This window comes from Hippocampus bargibanti, linkage group LG10 (genome assembly GCF_051943395.1).
Source record: "Hippocampus bargibanti isolate YZ-2025 linkage group LG10, ASM5194339v1, whole genome shotgun sequence".
Classification (NCBI taxonomy): domain Eukaryota; kingdom Metazoa; phylum Chordata; class Actinopteri; order Syngnathiformes; family Syngnathidae; genus Hippocampus; species Hippocampus bargibanti.
Genome location: NC_142743.1, coordinates 2,622,487 through 2,642,500, shown reverse-complemented (window position 1 = coordinate 2,642,500; position 20,014 = coordinate 2,622,487). Strand labels below are relative to the sequence as shown.

Below are 20,014 nucleotides of genomic sequence, written 5' to 3'. Positions count from 1 at the left end.
TTATTAATCATTGAAAATATAAATACAAACGAAAGGGCTCGTCCAAAAAATATAAAACCTTCATTTCTCAATTATTCAAACGCTGCTCGAATATATTGCCTACCATAACAAAACAGAACATTAGAATTTTCTTACCCCCATGTTCTTACAAGTTAAAGCGTTTTAGCTACTAACGTGCTGCTGTCTTCTTTGTCGTCATCGTCGACTTCTTCGTCGCGCGTTTCTTCTTCTCTTTCTAGTGTTTCTTCTTCTTCTTCTTCTTCTTCTTCTTCTTCTTCTTCTTCTTCTTCTTCTTCTTCTTCTTCTTCTTCTTCTTCTTCTTCTTCTTCTTCTTCTTCTTCTTCTTCTTCTTCTTCTTCTTCTTCTTCTTCTTCTTCTTTTCTTCTTTTTCTCGACCTACTCCTCCCCCTTTTCTTCCCCCTCCTCTTCTCTGTCATCCTCGTCGTCGCCGCCATCATCTTCTTTTGTTTCTTCTTCTTTATTAATTATTATTATTATTATTATTATTAGTAGTAGTAGTAGTAGTAGTAGTAGTAGTAGTAGTAGTAGTAGTAGTAGTAGTAGTAGTATTGTTATTGTTATTATTATTATTAGTAGTAGTAGTAGTAGTAGTAGTAGTAGTAGTAGTAGTATTGTGAAAGAAAAAGTATTTATGGTTTTCAGAGCTTTTTCGTTATTCAAATAATTATGTTTGAAATAGTAAATTGTATCCATGTAAAAGTGAAAGGGTGAGTTTTTTATCCTCATACAGTACTTGAATTGATTAAAAAAATCCCATAAGTAATGACATGTTATTAATAAAAACGCATCTTCATGCACAAGCATCCTTTAAAAAAACAATTATTTGCCATTTTAACGAGTCTTTCTAAAGAAACATTGGCAAATTTACTACAATATTTCCAAAATGTCAGAGCATAGGAGCAGATCCAGAGGATGTGCTTAACTATCTCTGGGTGGATTTCGCAAGAACAGCAATTTATATAAATGTATCTTTTAAAGTTAGTCATGCAATGTTACTCGGATAATATTTCTTCAGCTTGTTGGGGAGCAAGTATGTATTTGAATAAACCAGACCTTTTCCCCGTTAGCTACAAACAGTGTACAAAACTGTGGACCATTTGAACCGCTGGGGTTTTTGGGGGGGTCAAAAATATCCATTTTTTGTTTTGGAATTGCCCATTCCTTAATAAATTCCAGAAAAGTATTTATAAATATTGTGTGGAAGCACAGCTTTACTTTTGCTTTGAGCGTCTAGTCCTTTGTCTCATTGCCTATCCACTTGTGACAAACAAAATCAAATCCCATTGTAATTTCTTTCATGGCCGTCTTTACAGTCTGGCGTGTGGCAGGTCCCCTATTTTGGTGTCCTGCGCCTTTAAAATTTGCTGCAGTAAAGAATTGCGTATTTGCTAACAAAGGGGTTCATGACTGGACCCAGGAACCTTTCGAACGGTAGAAGAAGTCGAACTACTTCCGGGTCTTTTGGCTGTGGCAGGATAGGGAAAGGAAATTCATTTGCTTCAACGAGAATTCGATGAGGCTCACGTCGTTGACACGTTTGTTAATTTGTAGTCTATATTTCCCCTTGACCACCTTTTTAAAATGAACACCGTTTTGTCAAGAGCAAACTCCCTATTCGCATTTTCATTGAGCGTCATGGCGGCCTTAACTTTTGGCTGTTTCATCACAACAGCGTTTAAAGATAGAACAGTTCCTGTGGACATTCGTGTCTCTCAAGTCAAGCTGTAAGATTCTTTGAATGCATATTTTTTCGAGATCTATGATAATATTTCTGTTGGCTTTCGTCAGATTGTTCTATGTTCTCAAACAAAGGCGTAAATGGAGAAATGGTAACGTTGCAATTGACCGCATTGCGGATAGACTGCTAGAGAATGCGCCATCTCTAAATTCAACTGTATTTGCATCATCAAAGCCAAACAAACCCTTTGCTACTATTTGCCGAACACATTGCTTGTCGAGTATGTGAAACCATAGGTTTCTGGATTCAATGGGACGCTCCATATAAGACTGATGTTCAGCTACGAATGTCCACTTTGTGTTTCAAAGAGTTTAAAGTGGAGAACTAAAACATTATTTTACGATAGAGACAATTGACACCCATTTGTTGAACGGAATTGAACTTTCTATACATTAATTAATAGTTGCAATAGCGGCCGTTATTTTTGGGGCCAATGCTTCGGAAAAGATAACGTACATGTTTTGTTTTAACGCAGTGGTTATTTTGCCGTAACCGACAATTCGCCACTTGTGTGCGAACGACAGACAAAACTGGTCTTGTGCGCCAGAGGAGTGTAGTGGGTGGACACGTCGCAACAAACGTTACACTTCAAATACCATTCTGTACCTTTTTATCGTTTTCGTTTGAGTTATGTTTAGTGAGGTTGCCTGGTAGTAGAGTGTGGTTACGCCACGTCAGCTTTGCAGTGCAGAGGTTGTGAGTTCAAAACCTAGTCCGGCCTCCCGGTGTGGATTTTGCATGTTGTACCCGGACCTGCGTGGGTTCTCTCCGGGTACTCTGGTTCCCTCCCACATTAAAGGCTTTCTGATTCTGATTCCAAAAACATACATGGCAGGCTGATCTTATCCCATGACAGTAAAGTCTCCTTGAGAGTTTTGAAAGGCACTTAAAAATAAAAATATATTATTATTGAACACTCTCTTAGGATTAAAATGTATTATTATTGAACACTCTAAATTGTCCCTAGGTATGAGTGTGAGAGTGATTGGTTGTTTGTCTCTGTGTGCCCTGCGATCGGCTGGCAACCAATTCTGGGTGTTCCCCCACTGAGTGCCCGAAAACGGCTGGGATAGGCTCCCGCACCACCGCGACCCTAATGAGAATAAATCGGCCTGGAAAATAGATGGATGTGTTTCGTGAAAACAGTTATCAGATGAGAAAACTCTTATAATCACAATAATACATTTGTGACAAGAAGAAGAATGAAGAAGAAGAATGACCAATGTAGTTTGTGAAATACAAAATTAATTAGCAAATTAAATATTCATCTTTCTTTCATCTTCTGAACCACTTATTCCTCACCAGGGGAGGGGGGGTCCGGGAGCATATCCCAGATGGCAATCGGCGGGGGATACCCTGAACCTGTAGCGTGCCAATCACAGTACACACAGAATTGAACAACCATCCGCGCTCACACTTAAGAACAATTTAGAGTGGTCAATCAGCCTGCCATGCATGTTTGTTAGAATGCAGGAGGAAAATCGGTGGACCTAGAGAAAACCTTCGCAGGTCTGGTGAGAACATGCAAACTCCACACAGGGAGGCCCTTTCCCTCTGCACTGTGTAAAGTCGATGTGCTAACCACTCGACTACGGGCCTGCCCTGGTTCATTTCAGTTCCATGTAACGTCATTGCATGTTTTTCAAAAGAAAAAAAAATCATTGAGTACCATTTTTCACATTAAAATGTCACATTTTTGGAGAAAGAGAAGCTGCAACGTATCAAGAATGGAACAATGTAACATTAATTATCAAAGTAATAAATATTTTTCATTCTGATTCCTCATTCATTCCATAAGCAACTTGTTTGATTTTTTATTTATTTTTTGCAGGAGGAATGTTGATGACTTTACTGGTCCCAGAGAACGCAGTGATCTGGGTTTCATCACGTTTGACCTCTCAGCTGATATCCTTTATGAATACCTCGATATGGGCTTCATACTCCGTTTACGCCAAAGCTGTGTTTTAACAATAAGAATACATTTAATTTCTAAGCGCCTTTCAAAACTCTCAAGGACACTTTACGCAGGTGAGCAGTGGTAGCCATTCGCACCAGCGTTCACTCTACCCGGAAGTAACACAGCAGCAAAGTTATGAAAGGGAGAGTAAAGGAAAGAAAGAAGTAGAAAAACAAAATACGGGAGCTGCTAGAAAGGCAGCTCTCGCGGCGCCATCTTGAAGTAAAAAAAAAAAACTAACAAATAATATGACAACACAAGGACACAGTCATTCATTCTTCAGCACTTGCTGTACCCTGTTTGTGACATGGAGCAGTTCTAGATGAAAGAGCATCCTTTTCAGCAGTGGATCAGGGACGTTATGATTGAATGTGCACGTCTAGTACAAGCTAAATGTTGAAAGCACCTGTTTTATGCACCTATCCTGTGCACACAAAGGACAACCGACGTCACTTTTTTGTTTCTTAACTGACATCAGAAAAACGTGTTATAGCATGTAAAATACCCAAAACACGCAGTATGATATTTTTATTCAAATGCAAAACACCAATAAAAAATGACTTAGTGTCCAAAATTTGCAACAAATTGAGCTGCGAATTGGGCATTTTCAGAAAGTCCCGCCCCCAGGATGTTACAAGCGGACAGGTAGTCAACTGTGTCAACATATTCACTCCCAGACATGCCAAAATAGATCCGTTTTTTTTGTCATTTCCGCTCAAATTGCAGGACCCACAGAATATTGAGTTTTAGGACTACATAAAAATTCAATACAGCGTATAAATCTATTTACAGATGTCTGCATGTGTTAGAACTATTTACAGATGTGTGCATGAGCTATATACAGGTAACATCCGACTTACGACCACCCGTACTTACGACCACCCGTACTTACGACCACGACCGCCAGACCCTATTTTTTATTTTAATTCTACGCCTGGCACAGCAACGCGCACGACAATTTTGGCCAGCCAGCCAGCATCTCTCTCGCACAGCAATCGACCATGAGGATGGTACCGGAAGGGCCGAGGTGGGTGGGCGCGCAAGAACGCCGCGACGAGAACGCCGCGACCATATCGCCGCGATGATAACGGCGCGACGAGAACGCCCCCACATGAACGCCGCGACGGGCCTCTTTGAGACAGTTCGTTCTGCTTCCAGGCGAGGTGGCAGGTCAGGCGCGTTGGCGCCGCACATGCCCTCGGGATTGGGTCGGCGCAGAGAGTGGGGGACGGCTGGGCATGGAGCAACCAGTGGAACAATCCTCATCCTCCCTTCACCTCTATGTGCCCTCTGCCCGTCTCACCACGATGGGATGCAGAGCTTTCAGCCGCTCTGCTCCCAAACTCTGGAATTCACTCCCACCCAACATCCGTAATATTGACTCCCTCCCTATTTTCAAGGCTCATCTCAAAACCCATTTGTTTAAAATTGCTTTCAATGTCTAATTCTCTCTGCTATTTTATTATTTATCATTTTACTTATGGTTTTATTGTTATGTGCTGTGTTAAATTGTTTTTATTGTAAAGTGTCCTTGGGTGTTTTGAAAGGCGCTTGAAATAAAATGTATTATATTATTAACACCGGCGACCCAGGCCCACGCCCGCCCGCCTTCTTGGCGTCCGAATCAGGTCGTTTGCGAGTCATTTAGCACCGAATATCTCTTCACCATTTTGAATGGATTTCGACTTACAACCATTTTGACTTACAACCAGTTGGTCGGAACGGAACCCGGTCGTATGTCGGATGTTACCTGTAGATATATATAAATGAGAGAAGTGAATTTCGCCCTGCAGATGTGTAAACTTATTTGTTCTAGTTTTCCTTAACTTATGTACATTTGCAGCCAATATTTGACTGGAATGTAAAGCAGCTCTTTCTCTTTTTGTCTGCTGAGTACACAACAAAAAGCAATGTAAGTTATTTGAAACATAAGCACACACCATCTTATCATATATTCGCCATGTCTCACCTTTCGTGCTCAAACCTGTGTGTGTGTGTATATTTAAAAAATCCTAGTGTCACTCCTCTATAAAGTAATGTTTGATGTAATTGAAAATGAGAATTTATTCAATCGTGTGTCTCAGTAGACATTTTGCCACATATTGTGCCTGCCCATAATATTCTGCAAGTTGTAATGTAAAATATTTGTGTGTTTGTTCATCAGTCATTGAACCAGGTGGTGCTCTGGGATAAGATAATCGTCCGAGGACAGAGCAACAAATTAAACCTCAGAGACGCAAAATCAAAATACTTATTCTTTGATGATGGAAACGGTCTCAAGTAAGCCATGCAACTGACTGCTTTATCTGTTATCTGAGAGCAATGGAATTCATATACAGATATCATCTGACTTACGACCCGCGCGACTTATGGCCACCCGTACATACGACCACGACCGCCAGACCCTATTTTTTTCATATTAATTCTATGCCTGGTACCGTGTGGTGTGTTAACCACAAAAGTTAATTGTGGGTTGCGGTGTGTGGTGTCTTTTGTGACGAAGTAGACACACACGTTTTGCTTGTTATATTTATTCGACCGTGACTTTCTTGCATCAGCAAACATGGGAAGAATGGAACATTTTCACACATGTGCAGTCGATAGCAAATGCAAGGTACGGCAACTCCAAGTATCCAAACAACCCACAATTAACTTTTGTGGTGAATACACCACACAGTGCCAGGCGTAGAAATGAAATTTAAAAGATAGTGTCTGGCGGTCGTGGTCGTAAGTACGGGTGGTCGTAAGTCGGATGTTACCTTATATACACCTGTACTGGAACGGCATATGGGAGAATGGGGTTGCACATCACAGCAGTAAACATTGGCTGGTGACTCTGAAAATGGAGCACAGCAACCTCCCTGAACAGAACCCTGTTTCCATCACAGTGGCAGACATACGAAAGAGTCTCTGTCAAGTTATGTTGGTTTTTTGAGCTCTTCCCCTAACTTGAAATGGGTTTTGACCTGGATTACACTGGGACTTCACAGATGAACTCAACCGCTTTTTCAATCGGTTTGACAAGACGCCAGCCGCCCCCGGCCCACCGTCAACTTCACCTGTAGCTGCACCTGCACCAACTCTCACTGCCCCCTCTCACGACCAGCTTTCCACAACCAACATCTGCCCTCCCAACCGTTGCCACACCCTCAGCCGCCACTCTGCCTCCTGGTTCCTGCCTGTCTGTCACAACTGCGCAGGTGAGGAACCAACTGAGGAGGATGAAGGTGAGGAAGGCAGCAGGTCCGGATGACATCAGTTCCCGACTCCTCAAGACCTGCTCCGACCAGCTGTGTGACATTGTCCAGCACTTGTTCAACCTGAGCCTGAAGCTGGGCAGAGTTCCACAGCTGTGGAAAACGTCATGCCTGGTCCCAGTGCCCAAGATTGCCAACCCCAAAGAGCTCAACAGCTACAGACCGGTGGCGCTGACGTCTCACCTGATGAAGACGCTGGAGAGACTCGTCCTCGCCCACCTGCGACCGCTGGCAAGATCATCGCTGGACCCGCTGCAGTTTGCCTACCAGCCCAGCATCGGTGTGGAGGATGCCATCATCTACCTCCTCCATACGGCGTTGCTGCACCTGGAGAATGCTGGGAGCACGGTGAGGATCACATTCTTCGATTTCTCCAGTGCCTTCAACACCATCCAGCCCAGTCTACTGGGGGACAAGCTGCAGCATGCCGGAGTCGACCATCACCTCACATCCTGGATTACAGACTACCTCACAAACAGGCCACAGTACGTGAGGGTAAAGAACTGTGAGTCAGACAGGCTTCTCTGCAGCACCGGAGCGCCGCAGGGAACAGTCCTGGCTCCATTCCTCTTCACCCTCTACACCTCGGACTTCAACTACAACACCCCAACCTGCCACCTTCAGAAGTTCTCTGACGACTCAGCTATTGTCGGCCTCATTACAGAGGGAGACGATAGGGAGTACAGGGGACTGACAAAGGACTTTGTGGACTGGTGCCAGCAGAATCACCTCCAGATCAACACTGGCAAAACCAAGGAGCTGGTGGTGGATTTCTGCAGGAAACAATCCTCACCTGCACCGTTGAACATCCAGGGTTCGGACATTGAGAGGGTGACCTCCTACAAGTACCTGGGTGTTACTCTCAACAATAAACTGGACTGGACAACAAACACGGATGCCCTAATCAAAAAGGGACAGAGTCGCCTCTTCCTCCTCAGGAAACTGAGGTCTTTTGGAGTTCAGGGGTCACTCCTAAAGACTTTCTATGACTCTGTGGTGGCATCAGCCATCCACTATGGCATTGTCTGCTGGTCAGGCAGCATCACCACCCGGGACAGAAAAAGACTGGAGCGCTTTGTCAAGCGGGCCAGTTCTGTCGTGGGCTGCTCGCTGGACTCTCTTGAGGAGGTGGGCAACAGACGGACGCTAGCTAAACTAAAAGCTATGACGGACAGCCCCTCCCACCCCCTCCTGACAGCTCTGGGTAGCTCCTTTAGCCAGAGACTATTACACCCGCGCTGCAAGAAGGAGAGGTACCGCCGCTCGTTCCTACCGACTGCTGTCAGGCTTCACAATTCCCAATGATCACATGTGAAAAAAAAAACAAAACAAAAAAAAACTGGACACTTGTAAATATGGGTTGTTGCAATATATCTAAATGCATCTCTTGATTCTGCACTATGTACAGTCTTGTTTATAGAACGGTTTTTGCACATCTACATTTGCACAGTATACAGTTGACATTTTTATTTTGTTATGCTTAGAATATCTTGTTTTCTATCCTTTCACTCCCACCCCAACCCCATCCCTCTTCAATTGCTGCTGTGGACTGCAAATTTCCCCACCTAAATTGACCTTTAGGAAAGGCAAACTGGAAACGGGCCTTCCAAACGGCCCGTTTTATTTTTAAAAAAAAAAATCTTTTTAAATTTTGAAAATAAGAAATATAAAAATTTTTTCTTCAATTTTTTTTTTTTTTTTTTTTTTGGATTTGCCAGGTTTTCCTTACGGTCTTCAATTTAAAATTATTACTTAAAAGTTGGCTCTCCGAAAATAAGGAAGAAAAAAAAAAAAGGAAGGCTAAAAAAAAAAAAAAAAAAAGTTTTCCTTGTAACTTTGGGTTAAAATAACTTTCCAAGACTTTTTTTTTAAAAATAAACCAAATTTTTAAAAACAAAAAAATCAAATTAAATATGGTTTAACCCCCCGTAGGAATCCCAAACTTTTTTTTTTCAATGCCATTTTGAAAATAAATTTATTGACTCCCTCCCTCCCCCTTTTTTTTTATCGAATTTGCCCACGGCGAGGCGGGGGAACCCAGACCCCACGGCTTTTTCGGGGGTGCCCGGTGGGGGGGGGGGACGAACCCCTCCCCCCGGATGCAGAGCTTTCAGCCGCTCTGCTCCCAAACTCTGGAATTCACTCCCACCCAACATCCGTAATATTGACTCCCTCCCTATTTTCAAGGCTCGTCTCAAAACCCATTTGTTTAAAATTGCTTTCAATGTCTAATTCTCTCTGCTATTTTATTATTTATCATTTTACTTATGGTTTTATTGTTATGTGCTGTGTTAAATTGTTTTTATTGTAAAGTGTCCTTGGGTGTTTTGAAAGGCGCTTGAAATAAAATGTATTATATTATTAACACCGGCGACCCAGGCCCACGCCCGCCCGCCTTCTTGGCGTCCGAATCAGGTCGTTTGCGAGTCATTTAGCACCGAATATCTCTTCACCATTTTGAATGGATTTCGACTTACAACCATTTTGACTTACAACCAGTTGGTCGGAACGGAACCCGGTCGTATGTCGGATGTTACCTGTAGATATATATAAATGAGAGAAGTGAATTTCGCCCTGCAGATGTGTAAACTTATTTGTTCTAGTTTTCCTTAACTTATGTACATTTGCAGCCAATATTTGACTGGAATGTAAAGCAGCTCTTTCTCTTTTTGTCTGCTGAGTACACAACAAAAAGCAATGTAAGTTATTTGAAACATAAGCACACACCATCTTATCATATATTCGCCATGTCTCACCTTTCGTGCTCAAACCTGTGTGTGTGTGTATATTTAAAAAATCCTGTTCACTCCTCAAACAGGCCACAGTACGTGAGGGTAAAGAACTGTGAGTCAGACAGGCTTCTCTGCAGCACCGGAGCGCCGCAGGGAACAGTCCTGGCTCCATTCCTCTTCACCCTCTACACCTCGGACTTCAACTACAACACCCCAACCTGCCACCTTCAGAAGTTCTCTGACGACTCAGCTATTGTCGGCCTCATTACAGAGGGAGACGATAGGGAGTACAGGGGACTGACAAAGGACTTTGTGGACTGGTGCCAGCAGAATAACTCCAATGATGAGACAGATTTCTCCTTTCTTCTTCCTCTTTTAATTTGGACTTAATCGTCTCTTTTCTCATTGAAAAGACAAATGCTGATTGCAAGGTGAAAAACCTTTGAACAAGGTAAAACACAAACAGCAATTAGGTTTACATTTGAAGGCAATCTCTTAACAGGCTGGTTTTGACATTAAACCACCAAATCAAATCATCAAATAAACAGTCACAATAACAGGTTCTCTCACCGTCAGCCACCCTGGTCTTTATACAGTTTAACTCCACTGCACAAGGCAAACTCCTAGAGCAGTACTTGAACCGAACCGAATGCTGAGCAGTGGAGCAACTGACTATTTTAAGGAGTGGTTTCTTCTGGTGAGAGCCTTCCTGATTACTGAATGGCTTTCAGCTGCTGGCACATTTGTTTTTATTCCAGTTCTCTCCTCTGGGAGAAAAATGGTGCCAAACTCATCTTTGGACTACAGCTTCGGCCATATTTGTAGTTTGTCAACTCGCTAAAGAAACTCACAGCACTCCATGAGCGGCTTGCAGCACAAATGAAAGAGTTTCTGATCAATGGGACTCACCCAGGATGGGTGAGTCCAAAGGGCAAACAATCCTGATCATGAAGGATCCCTCAAATGGTGCAGTTCCATCCAACTATCGGCCATTGACCTGTCTCTCCACTACATGGAAGCTTATGTCAGGCATCATTGCGACAAAGACAAGTGGACACATGGATCAATACATCAGCGAAGCACAGCAAGGCATTGGTAGAGATACCAGAGGCGCCAAACATCAGCTGCTGGTTGACAGAACAGTCGCACAAGACTGCAGGTCCGACATACCAACCTGTGCACAGCCTGGATTGATTACAAGAAAGCCTATGAATCGATACCACACACATGGATCTATGAATGCTTGGAGTTGTATCAGGGCCTTCATTGCAAACTCGATGAGAATGTGGAAACACTTGAAGCCAATGGCAAGCCACTAACGCAAGTGTCCATCAAATGTGGCATATACCAAGGTGATGCACTCTCCCCATTGCTTTTCTGCATAGGACTGAACCCCCTCAGCCAAGTAATGCCAATACAGGCTACGGATACCGCCTCAGAAATGCAGCTACTATCAGTCACCTCCTCTACATTCATGACATAAAGCTGTATGGTAAGAGCGAAAGGGACATAGACTCCCTGATCCACACAACCAGGATGTACAGCAGTGACATCGGGATGTCATTCGAGCTGTAGAAATGTAGTCGGATGGTGACTAAGAGGGTTAAGGTAGTCCACACTGAAGGGGTTCCCTGAAGGAACAATAGAAGACATTGGCAACAAGGAAAGCGGCTATGGCCAAGTACCTCCAGCGGGTGAGGAAAGTAAGTCCTAAGGAGCCCGCTCAATGGCAAGAAGACCCCGGCAATAAACATCTATGCCCTGCCAGTGATCAGATACCATGCAGGAATAATAAGATGGCCAAAGGAAGAGATTCATACAACAGATGTTAAGACCCGAAAGCTCCCCACCATGCATGGAGGGTTCCATCCAAAATACAGCACGCTGAGACTACACAAGCCGAAAGGAAAGAGTCTGATGTACTCAGACAATGTCTTAGTCAGACAATGGCAAACAGAGGATGAGGTGCTGCAGGAGGGACCATCACGAGAAGAAAAGCCCTCACACGGGATGTACCACCAAACCATATTTGAAGTGGCTGATCTCAAGAAGTCAGTGGCTAGAGAGGACTGGCCGAAAGGACAGCAGAGGCACCCATCCTGGCTGCTCATGAACAGGCTCTGAGCACCAGAGCCGTAGAGGCATACATATACCACACCAGACAAGACCCAAGGTCTAGGTTGTGCAAAGAGGCACCTGAGACAATCCCATACATAACTGCGGGGTGCAAGATGCTGGCAGGAAAAGCCTACATGGAGCGCCATAATCAGGTGGCTGGCATAGTCTACCAAAACATCTGTGTGGCGTATGGACTGGAAACCCCAATGTCAAAATGGGAAACACTTTCAAAGGTGGTAAAGAATGACCGAGCAAAGATCCTGTGGGACTTCCAGATACAGACTGACAAGATGGTAATGGGACTGATCAGGGCTTGCAATAAAGTCTTGTCTCACTCCTGGAGCCCTATCAAAGAGACCCTGCAGTCTCTGGTTGGTCATGACCCTTATGTGTAGGACCGATGGCCAGCAGCTGATGCTTCTCCAACTGCCTTATAGCATTCTCCGCAGGAGTTGTGGGCGAAAACTCCACTTGGACCAGGCTCGATAGAAATATTTATGAACAATCATACTGTGCCATTTTCATCTCAGAGCATCAAAGAGGTAAAAAGGCATCAACAGTGCGCTTGAGACAAAACAGTAGCATCACAGGTGCGCTTGTGGTATCACAGAATGAACATAACAGTACATAACTGGACAAACTGGGCTTTTTGAACATCACAAATCTGAACAATAACGGTCATTCCAGGAGGAATTCACCTAGCAAACAAAATGAAACTAACGCACTTGAATGCTTACCTGGACGACAGGGTGGGTGGTCTGGTTCTGCTGGATCGTCGCAGGTCAGTTGAAGTATCCCGGCTGCTCGTCGAGCCCGATGGCAGCCACTGATCAGAGGATTACGGATCCAGTTCCAAGTCACCCGGCAGATCACCCACGCCAGAGTAGACTGCTTGTAATTGTGACTAAAACACTTTGCCATGATCGCTGCTCTCTCCTCCATTCAAACACCTAATGGAAGGCCTCTCTCCCGTGTTCTTCTCGGGGCAATCTCAAGCTGCTTTTTGTGGAGGAAAGCTCAAATGTTGCCCCCTCGCGTGCGGGAAGTACATTGCCTACAGTTCTGAAATTGACACACAAGATAGACCGGGACGTGATCTTTGCCCTCCCTCAAAAAAACCAAAACCCGAATGGCAGCGAATGAGTTAAGAATGTAACCATGGTCAACTGTAGGATGCCTCGTCTAAATACAGTTTTGAGTGGTATAGCTTTATTTTTGATTTTTGGTCTCCTTGTTTTCGGATACCTGTTTTTTTTTGTGTTTTTTTTTGTAACCTGTTTCAAACGGGGTTGAGAAGCAAGCTGTGTGTGTGACTTTGTTCCTCTCAACATTTTACACTTGTCATCATGAGTGCTTTTTGTGAGAATCAGTAACCAACATGACTTTACCTTTCATCCAGGGCCAACAAGAACATCACTCTGACACTCTCATGGAATGTTGTACCCAACGCTGGAATACTGCCACTTGTCGCCGGGAGTGGACACATCAGTCTTAGCTTTCCTGATAAATATGAAACTATAAAGAGCTATTAGAGTGAAACTGAATGTTTGGATATAAATTACAGCACATTTCTTTCCATTGAGGCTATTTTTAAGTGCAACCATGCTGTTCATGTGTTTATTAATTCATGTAACTTTTGGTGAGAAATTAAATTCAATTGGAATAAATGTGATTCTTTTCTAACATCTCATACACAGATAAAAATACTACCTTTGTTATAATGATTTAAAAAAATGGTATGAATTAGCAACAAAAAATGACGGCCAGTATCATCCAATCAAAATTGCGCTTTCCGCCAACCTAGGTTAGTGTCATCTAATCAAAATTGCGCTTTCTGCCAACTACAGCCCCAACAGGAAATGAACAGCGAAAAAGCGAGAGTTTTATCGGCGAGCCATATGCAATCATCAAAATTGCCATATATGGCTCGCGAGCAATAGGTTCCCAACCCCTGGTCTAAGTACTCCGCCGTGTTCAGCAAACACGAAGATGGCCATGGTAAGACAGGTATCATCAAACGTATTTGCACAGGTGATGCAGTACCAATCAAGCAGATAGCATACCAGGTGACACCAGACCAGCGACAGGAAATCCTGCGGCAAGTTGACAAGCTTCAGAAAGCAGATGTCATCGAAGAGAGCTACAGTCCATGGGCGGCGCCCATTGTCTGGTACGCAAGTACAATGGTTTTTAGCGTTTCTGTTTAGATGATAAAAACTTTAATGCTGTAACTATCAAAGATTCACATCCTCTGCCAACAATGCGTTGGATGCCCTCTCAGGTTTTGTTTGGTTTTCTATCGTGGACCTTCAGCATGGATACTGGCAGGCGGCGATGAATGAGAAGACTGCTTTCATGACAGGAAGTGAACTATCACTTTTAAGTACGGTGATACCTCGGCTTACGAATGATTTAGCTAACGAACGTTTCACCTTATGAACATTAAATTCGCGAGAATTTAATCTTGGCATACAAAGTATTTTTCGGGAAACACACAACAATGAGTGATGTGTCGTTCGTGAACGAGCCCTTTGTCCAAACAAGGAAATGGACGTGGAATTTTTCTGTCCTCTATTCCCCGCTACAGTCTTAAAGCCTCACGTGATTGGTCAAGAATGAACACCCTTTCTCTGAGTGCATATACGGGATGAGTGCATAAGTGGTTTGTTACCAAGGATACATTTGCTATTGGATTGGATTGGATTTGCCTTTATTAGTCTCAAAGTGGAGAAATGTACATTTCACAGCAGCAAAGTGATGAAAGGAATGAAAGTAGAAAAACAAAATACATGAGCTGCTGGAAAGGCAGCCACTCTCGCGGCGCCGTCTTGAAGTCAAAAGAACAAAAAAAAACTAAATAACAAATAATATGACAGCATAGAGACAATATGACAAAACAAAGACACAGAGAGACATTCATTCTTCAGGACTTGCTGTACCCTCTGTGATGACATGAAGCAGATCTAGATGAAAGAGGAGAGGATCAAAGCGTCTTTCCACCAGTGGATCAGGGACATCATGGTGGAATGTGCACGTCGACTACAAGCTAAATGTTGAAAGCAAACACGCAGCTGTAGCATCCATTGAGGAAAAGAGATTGTCTCACATCTCCTGTTGCACATAAATCTGGTTCAATTCCAAGCCGCAACAGTTCCACATACGCATCGGCGCTCTGCGCTGACGCTCCTTTCTTAACGCGGGTTCCTCAAGCCATGCATCCATCCAGCCGCAGACTGTCCAACAGCACTGACCTTTCCGCTAAACAAAGCGGGGCTGTGAAGATGCTCCCCATTATAGGCGCAAAAAAAGCACAATGGCCCCTTTGGTGTCCAGCGATGGCAGTCGAATGGCTCCGACATTCCTCTCATTCAAAAACAGTACTGGCATATTCATGCTCCCGAAAAGGCGCAACCGCTCAGCACAGTCTCCTCCTTGATGAATGTCGTGGTCAAAAATGCTGAAAAACAATCCGTATCCATTCCACACGACGCACAACAACACAAAGTGACAAAAGAAAACACAAAACAAGACAAAAACAACAAAAAAAAAAATCTCTATTATTCTGGGACCGAAAAAGACCCCACCACAGGATAGTGTTCAGCCGAAGAGGACACAAAACAAAATTACAGTTGAGCAGAAGAAGGAGATAATCACGAGGTGTGCGTTTGTATGATTTAGCGTCCCACTACCATTATGGTATGTCAACCATTGCTACGTGTGGCTATGTTTCTGTTCGTCATCCATTGACAACTACCATCACTAAGGTAAATAAAACTTATTTTCCTTTTGGCTTTTCCCTTCAAGGGGTCGCCGCAGCAAATCAGTGTCCTCCATCATCAGAGGTTTGATTTGCATGTTTGTTTTGGCCAGGTTTTTACGTCGGATGCCCTTCCTGACACAATCCTCTGTATTTATCCGGGCTACGGATCGGCGCAAGAAGACACTGGCTTATGTCCCCTTGTGGCTACAGAACACACAACTCTGAACTTAAAGATGACGATGCTCAGTAAAAGACTCCCGAACACAAAATGGTCATCGCCACAGCAACATTCAAAGAAGCAAAACTATACTCACCATTTGATGACAATGCTCCGATCTTACTGTGAAATGGGCATCTCTTTCCCTACATTTCATCACAAAATAATTGACTTGGTCATTGTGTGAAATTCAGCCATTTTCTATTACAGATGATGACCACCGGCGGGCAGTAGAGTACATGTATGTGAATCATAATGGACAAAGGAACTGATAGAAACATGGGGTCTCACAGACAACATTGTAGTCTTGGTATTTGATACCACAGCAAGCAACGGCATCAACTAGGCAAAAAGGTATTCTACTTCGCTTGTCGCCATCACATATCAGAGGTAATAATTGGAAGTGTATGGAAAGGTTGTGTTTACCAAGGTCAAGTGTCCTGACAACCCAATGTTCGGCAATGTGAAAGAGAAGTGGGACAAGTTGGTTAAGGACTGCCCAAGAGTTCTGCGCCTAGTTGAACAAGACTTGAAACAGAAGAAGACAATCACAATTGCAGTCTTAAGCAATTCCCTTGAGGAAGCAAGTCCGAGGGCAGATTACAAAGAGGTGGCAGAGCTGTGCCTGATCCTGCTCGGTGAGGAACCTCCTCGAGGTATCCACTGGGCCAAGCCAGGTGCCGTTCACCACCCCCACTGGACGGCCAGGAACATTTACTGTATGAAAATGCTCATGTTTTCCAAGGAACTAAAATGCAACACAGACACTATCTTTAAGCTGGAGAGGATGAACAAGTTCCTGGCCTTATTCTACACCAGCCACTGGGTGACCACCACGTCTGCAGCTGATGGACCTATCCATGACCTCCAGCTTAAGAAGAACATGCTGCAATACAAGCAGTATGACTATGAACTGGCAACCTCTGTTCTCAAGAAAATGAACAACCACTTTTGATATTGTACGGTATTACAGAGAAGACAAAGAGAACTGACTTAGCACAGTATTTTTTACTAGGTACTGCTTCAGCAAATGTCTTTTCTTTGAAGATGTCCAATGTGCTGCACCAGCATTGAAATCATTTCCATTAGCTACTAAATTCGAATCCTTAGCAGCAGTTTCTTGCAACGAATTGTCACTACCCCCTGCAGACGTATACGATTGTTTCTTAAAAAATGAGAATATAGTTGTTTGCTGCCTATTTTTCACGTCTTTTAGTGTTTTACTCATGTTCTAACGCTCAATATTGCAACCATCCACCATGTTCCATGTAAATAATGCAATTTACCAAAATAAATTTACACTACCACAAAAACAGTCTTCAGTGCCTTCAAACAACAGCGTGTGAGGGCTAGTGCTTGTCATACTCACAATTCTTGAAGGAGGTTGTGAGTCATTTTACTCCAGAGAAACACTTGTATTCCGATCCCGAAATCCGGTAAAAACTGGACTCCATGGTGAAATGTGAGTGTCCCGGTGAAACCCAAATTTTCTCACACAATCAAAAATCCAGGACTGTCTTTACCTTGCAAAACAAAATGAAACTAAAACCCACAGGGCAGCATCAGTGTTTAATGATTAACTCAAGATTAACTGCAAATTTCCCCATTGTGGGACATTTTTTTTCTGAATCTGATTTTCTGATTCTGATGCATTAGTTGTCATTAATTAATTAGTGTTGTCTTTGTGCGTTATTTTTTTAAATGTAGATTGGATGGGTGGATGGACGGATAGGGGTCTGAAATTTTCAGCGTAGGTGCATGTGCAGTGTGAAAGAGATAAACTAAAAAGAAAAATCCAGAAAACACAATGCATGATTTTTTTAACAATTTATTTGTTTGAAACAGCTGCAAATAAGTATTTGAACCCCTGTGTATCATCTACAATTCTGACCCTGAAAGATCTGTTAGTCCGCCCATTCGACGTCCACCTGCACTCCATGTATCATCCTGAATCATATGCACCTGTTTTAAGTCGTAAGCTGCCTAAAGACACGTGTCCACTCCATAAAACCAGTAAGACTTGTACTATGGCGAACACACCAGAGACAAAATTGTACACCTCCACAAGGCTGGAAAGGGCTACGGAGCAATTGCCAAGCAGCTTGTTGAAAAAAGGTCTACTGTTGGAACAATCATTAGAAAATGGAAGAAGCTCAACATGACTGTCAATCTCAATCGGAGTGGAGCCCCATGCAAAATATCGCCTCGTGGGGTCTCAGTGATTCTAAGAAAAGTGAGGAATCAGCCTGGAACTACACGACAGGAGTTGGTCAATGACCTGAAAAGAGCTTTCCAAGGTTACTGTAGGTAATACACTAAGACGTCATGATTTGAAATCATGCATTGCACGAAAAGTTCCCCTGCTTAAATCAGCACATGTCACTGCCGTCTTAAGTTTGCATATGACCATTTGGATGATACAGTGGAGTATTGGGAGAAAGTTTTGTCGTCAGATGAGACCAAAATAGAAACTTTTGGTCATAATTCCACTCAGTGTGTTTGTTCTTGTTCCCACTGTTCTTGTTCTCTCCTCATCTTTGATGAGGTTTCTACTACTAGGACTCTTTTTTTTCAAATACAGTAAAGTCTCGTTATATCGATATTCTCGTGAGTCGGAAAAAAATATCGATATAACCGGACTATCAATATATCCGATCCTGCGGCATGTAAATTTTCTCCTTGCGTTCATAGAAATAGTATTGTAATAAGCAGTACTATCGATATAACCGATATCGATATAACGAGACTTTACTGTATCTCATTCGAGTCCTTTGACATGTCAATGTTCCGTGTTCAGTCATGCTAAATTCCTTTAAAGATGTGTCCTTGACCCTTTTAAATGATATGGCTCGCCATTCAAAGACATCTGGCTCCCTCTGTGACTCTTCCGCCACATTCCTTTAAGGAAGTCCTTCCAAGTATTGGTACATCAGTCTTTGCCATTATCAACAGCAACCTCTCTTCTGGCATTGTCCCCCTACAGTTTAAACATGCTGTCGTCCAACCCTGGATGAATGAACCTGGTCTTGATCAAGATATACTGTCAAATTTTAGGCCCATTTACAAACTGCCTTTCATGTCAAAATTGCTTGAAAAAGTGGTGCACACGCAGTTGAAATCTTTCTTGGATAAAAATAACATCTTGGACGTCTTCCAGTGAGGTGTCAAGACGATGCATCTTTTACGGGTTTATAATGACATCCTCCTGGCCAATGACACCGGAGATTACGTGTGTCTGGTTTTATTAGATCTGCCTGCAGCACTTGATACAGTGGATCACAGTATTCTACTGTCTCGTTTGCAGCACTTGGTGGGTATTACGGGTCGTGCTCTTGACTGGTTTAGGTTCTACCTTTCTGACAGAACCTTTTGTGTTTATCTTGGCTGCTCTGAGTCACGTATTGCCATATAGTGTTCCGCAAGGCTCAATTTTAGGACCAATGTTGTTCTCACTGTAACTGTTCCCACTGGGTTCCATCCTAAGGAAAGATGGAATTTCCTTCCACTGCCTGCTATGCAGATTACCGTCAGATCTCTGTCCCACTGAGCAAAAAAAGACACTTTCTTGTTAAGGCCACTTTTATCCTGCCTGGAGGGTATAAAAACCTGGATGGCAAAAAACGTCTTGAACTTCATGGAAAAGAAGACGGAAGTGATACTGTTTGGTACCAGTGGCCCATTTTAATCTCATGCGGTTGACTTGAGCCCCCTGGCTCCATCTCTGAAGTCAACAGTTTCAAACTTGGCTCTTGAACCCTATGGGTCATCATCCGCCACATAGGTCCACCCCTCAGTCTAGTCTGCAGTTAGTAGGCACAGTCATTGGAAGAAAGGTTCGTTGAGAGAGAGAGAAATGTTGTTAGTGGGTTTGCCCCACAAGTGGGATGTGAGTTGGCGGACAAGGAAACCTTTTGGTTGGACTTTGATGAAGTCATACAGAACATCCCTGGAAGTGGGAGGGTTGTAATTGGCGGAGACTTCAATGGACATGTTGGCGCAGGAAACAAAGATGATGAGGAGGTGACGGGCAGGTTTGGACTCCAGTTGAGGAACGCTGGAGGACAGATGGTGGTGGACTTTGCTCAGAGGATGGAAATGGCTCTTGTGAATACTTTCTTTCAAAAGAGACAGGAACATATGTTGACCTATCAGAGTGGAGGCAGGAGTGCACAGATAGACTACATTTTGTATCAACTGTGCCATCTGAAGGATAT

At 43.3% G+C, this 20,014-nt stretch overlaps 2 protein-coding genes, 1 long non-coding RNA gene and 1 pseudogene across 5 annotated transcripts in view; 2 read left to right on the top strand and 2 right to left on the bottom strand.

The window, feature by feature from the left end:
* The window catches only part of kdm2aa (lysine (K)-specific demethylase 2Aa), a 47,463-nt gene extending 47,200 nt beyond the window's left edge, over positions 1 to 263 (bottom strand). The window contains exon 1 of one of the 2 annotated variants that reach the window (XM_089005672.1): positions 136 to 263. In XM_089005672.1, coding sequence (XP_088861798.1) covers positions 136 to 141 — 6 coding nt within the window. In that variant the 5' untranslated portion in view covers positions 142 to 263. The remainder of the gene's footprint in view (positions 1 to 135) is intronic. The other variant, XM_089005673.1, reaches the window with a different exon arrangement.
* A 1,187-nt stretch (positions 264 to 1,450) lies between these two features.
* Positions 1,451 to 13,515, top strand: spcs3 (signal peptidase complex subunit 3). The gene is made up of 5 exons (XM_089005688.1): positions 1,451 to 1,745; positions 3,591 to 3,673; positions 5,552 to 5,628; positions 5,881 to 5,996; positions 13,223 to 13,515. Exons 1-5 carry the CDS (start codon positions 1,603 to 1,605, stop codon positions 13,353 to 13,355), a joined length of 552 nt encoding a protein of 183 aa, XP_088861814.1. The 5' UTR covers positions 1,451 to 1,602; the 3' UTR covers positions 13,356 to 13,515.
* A 999-nt stretch (positions 13,516 to 14,514) lies between these two features.
* LOC148892064 (uncharacterized) lies at positions 14,515 to 16,018 on the bottom strand. Its single transcript, XR_016116167.1, has 2 exons — positions 15,898 to 16,018; positions 14,515 to 15,280 (listed from the first exon to the last, which is right to left on the bottom strand). It is a non-coding gene; the product is annotated as an uncharacterized LOC148892064 (long non-coding RNA).
* Positions 16,019 to 16,060: 42 nt separating this feature from the next.
* LOC148892063 (syntaxin-3-like) overlaps positions 16,061 to 20,014 on the top strand; it is a 49,220-nt pseudogene continuing 45,266 nt past the window's right edge. Inside the window, exon 1 of the transcript XR_016116161.1 lies at positions 16,061 to 16,154. The product of XR_016116161.1 is annotated as a syntaxin-3-like (transcript). The remainder of the gene's footprint in view (positions 16,155 to 20,014) is intronic.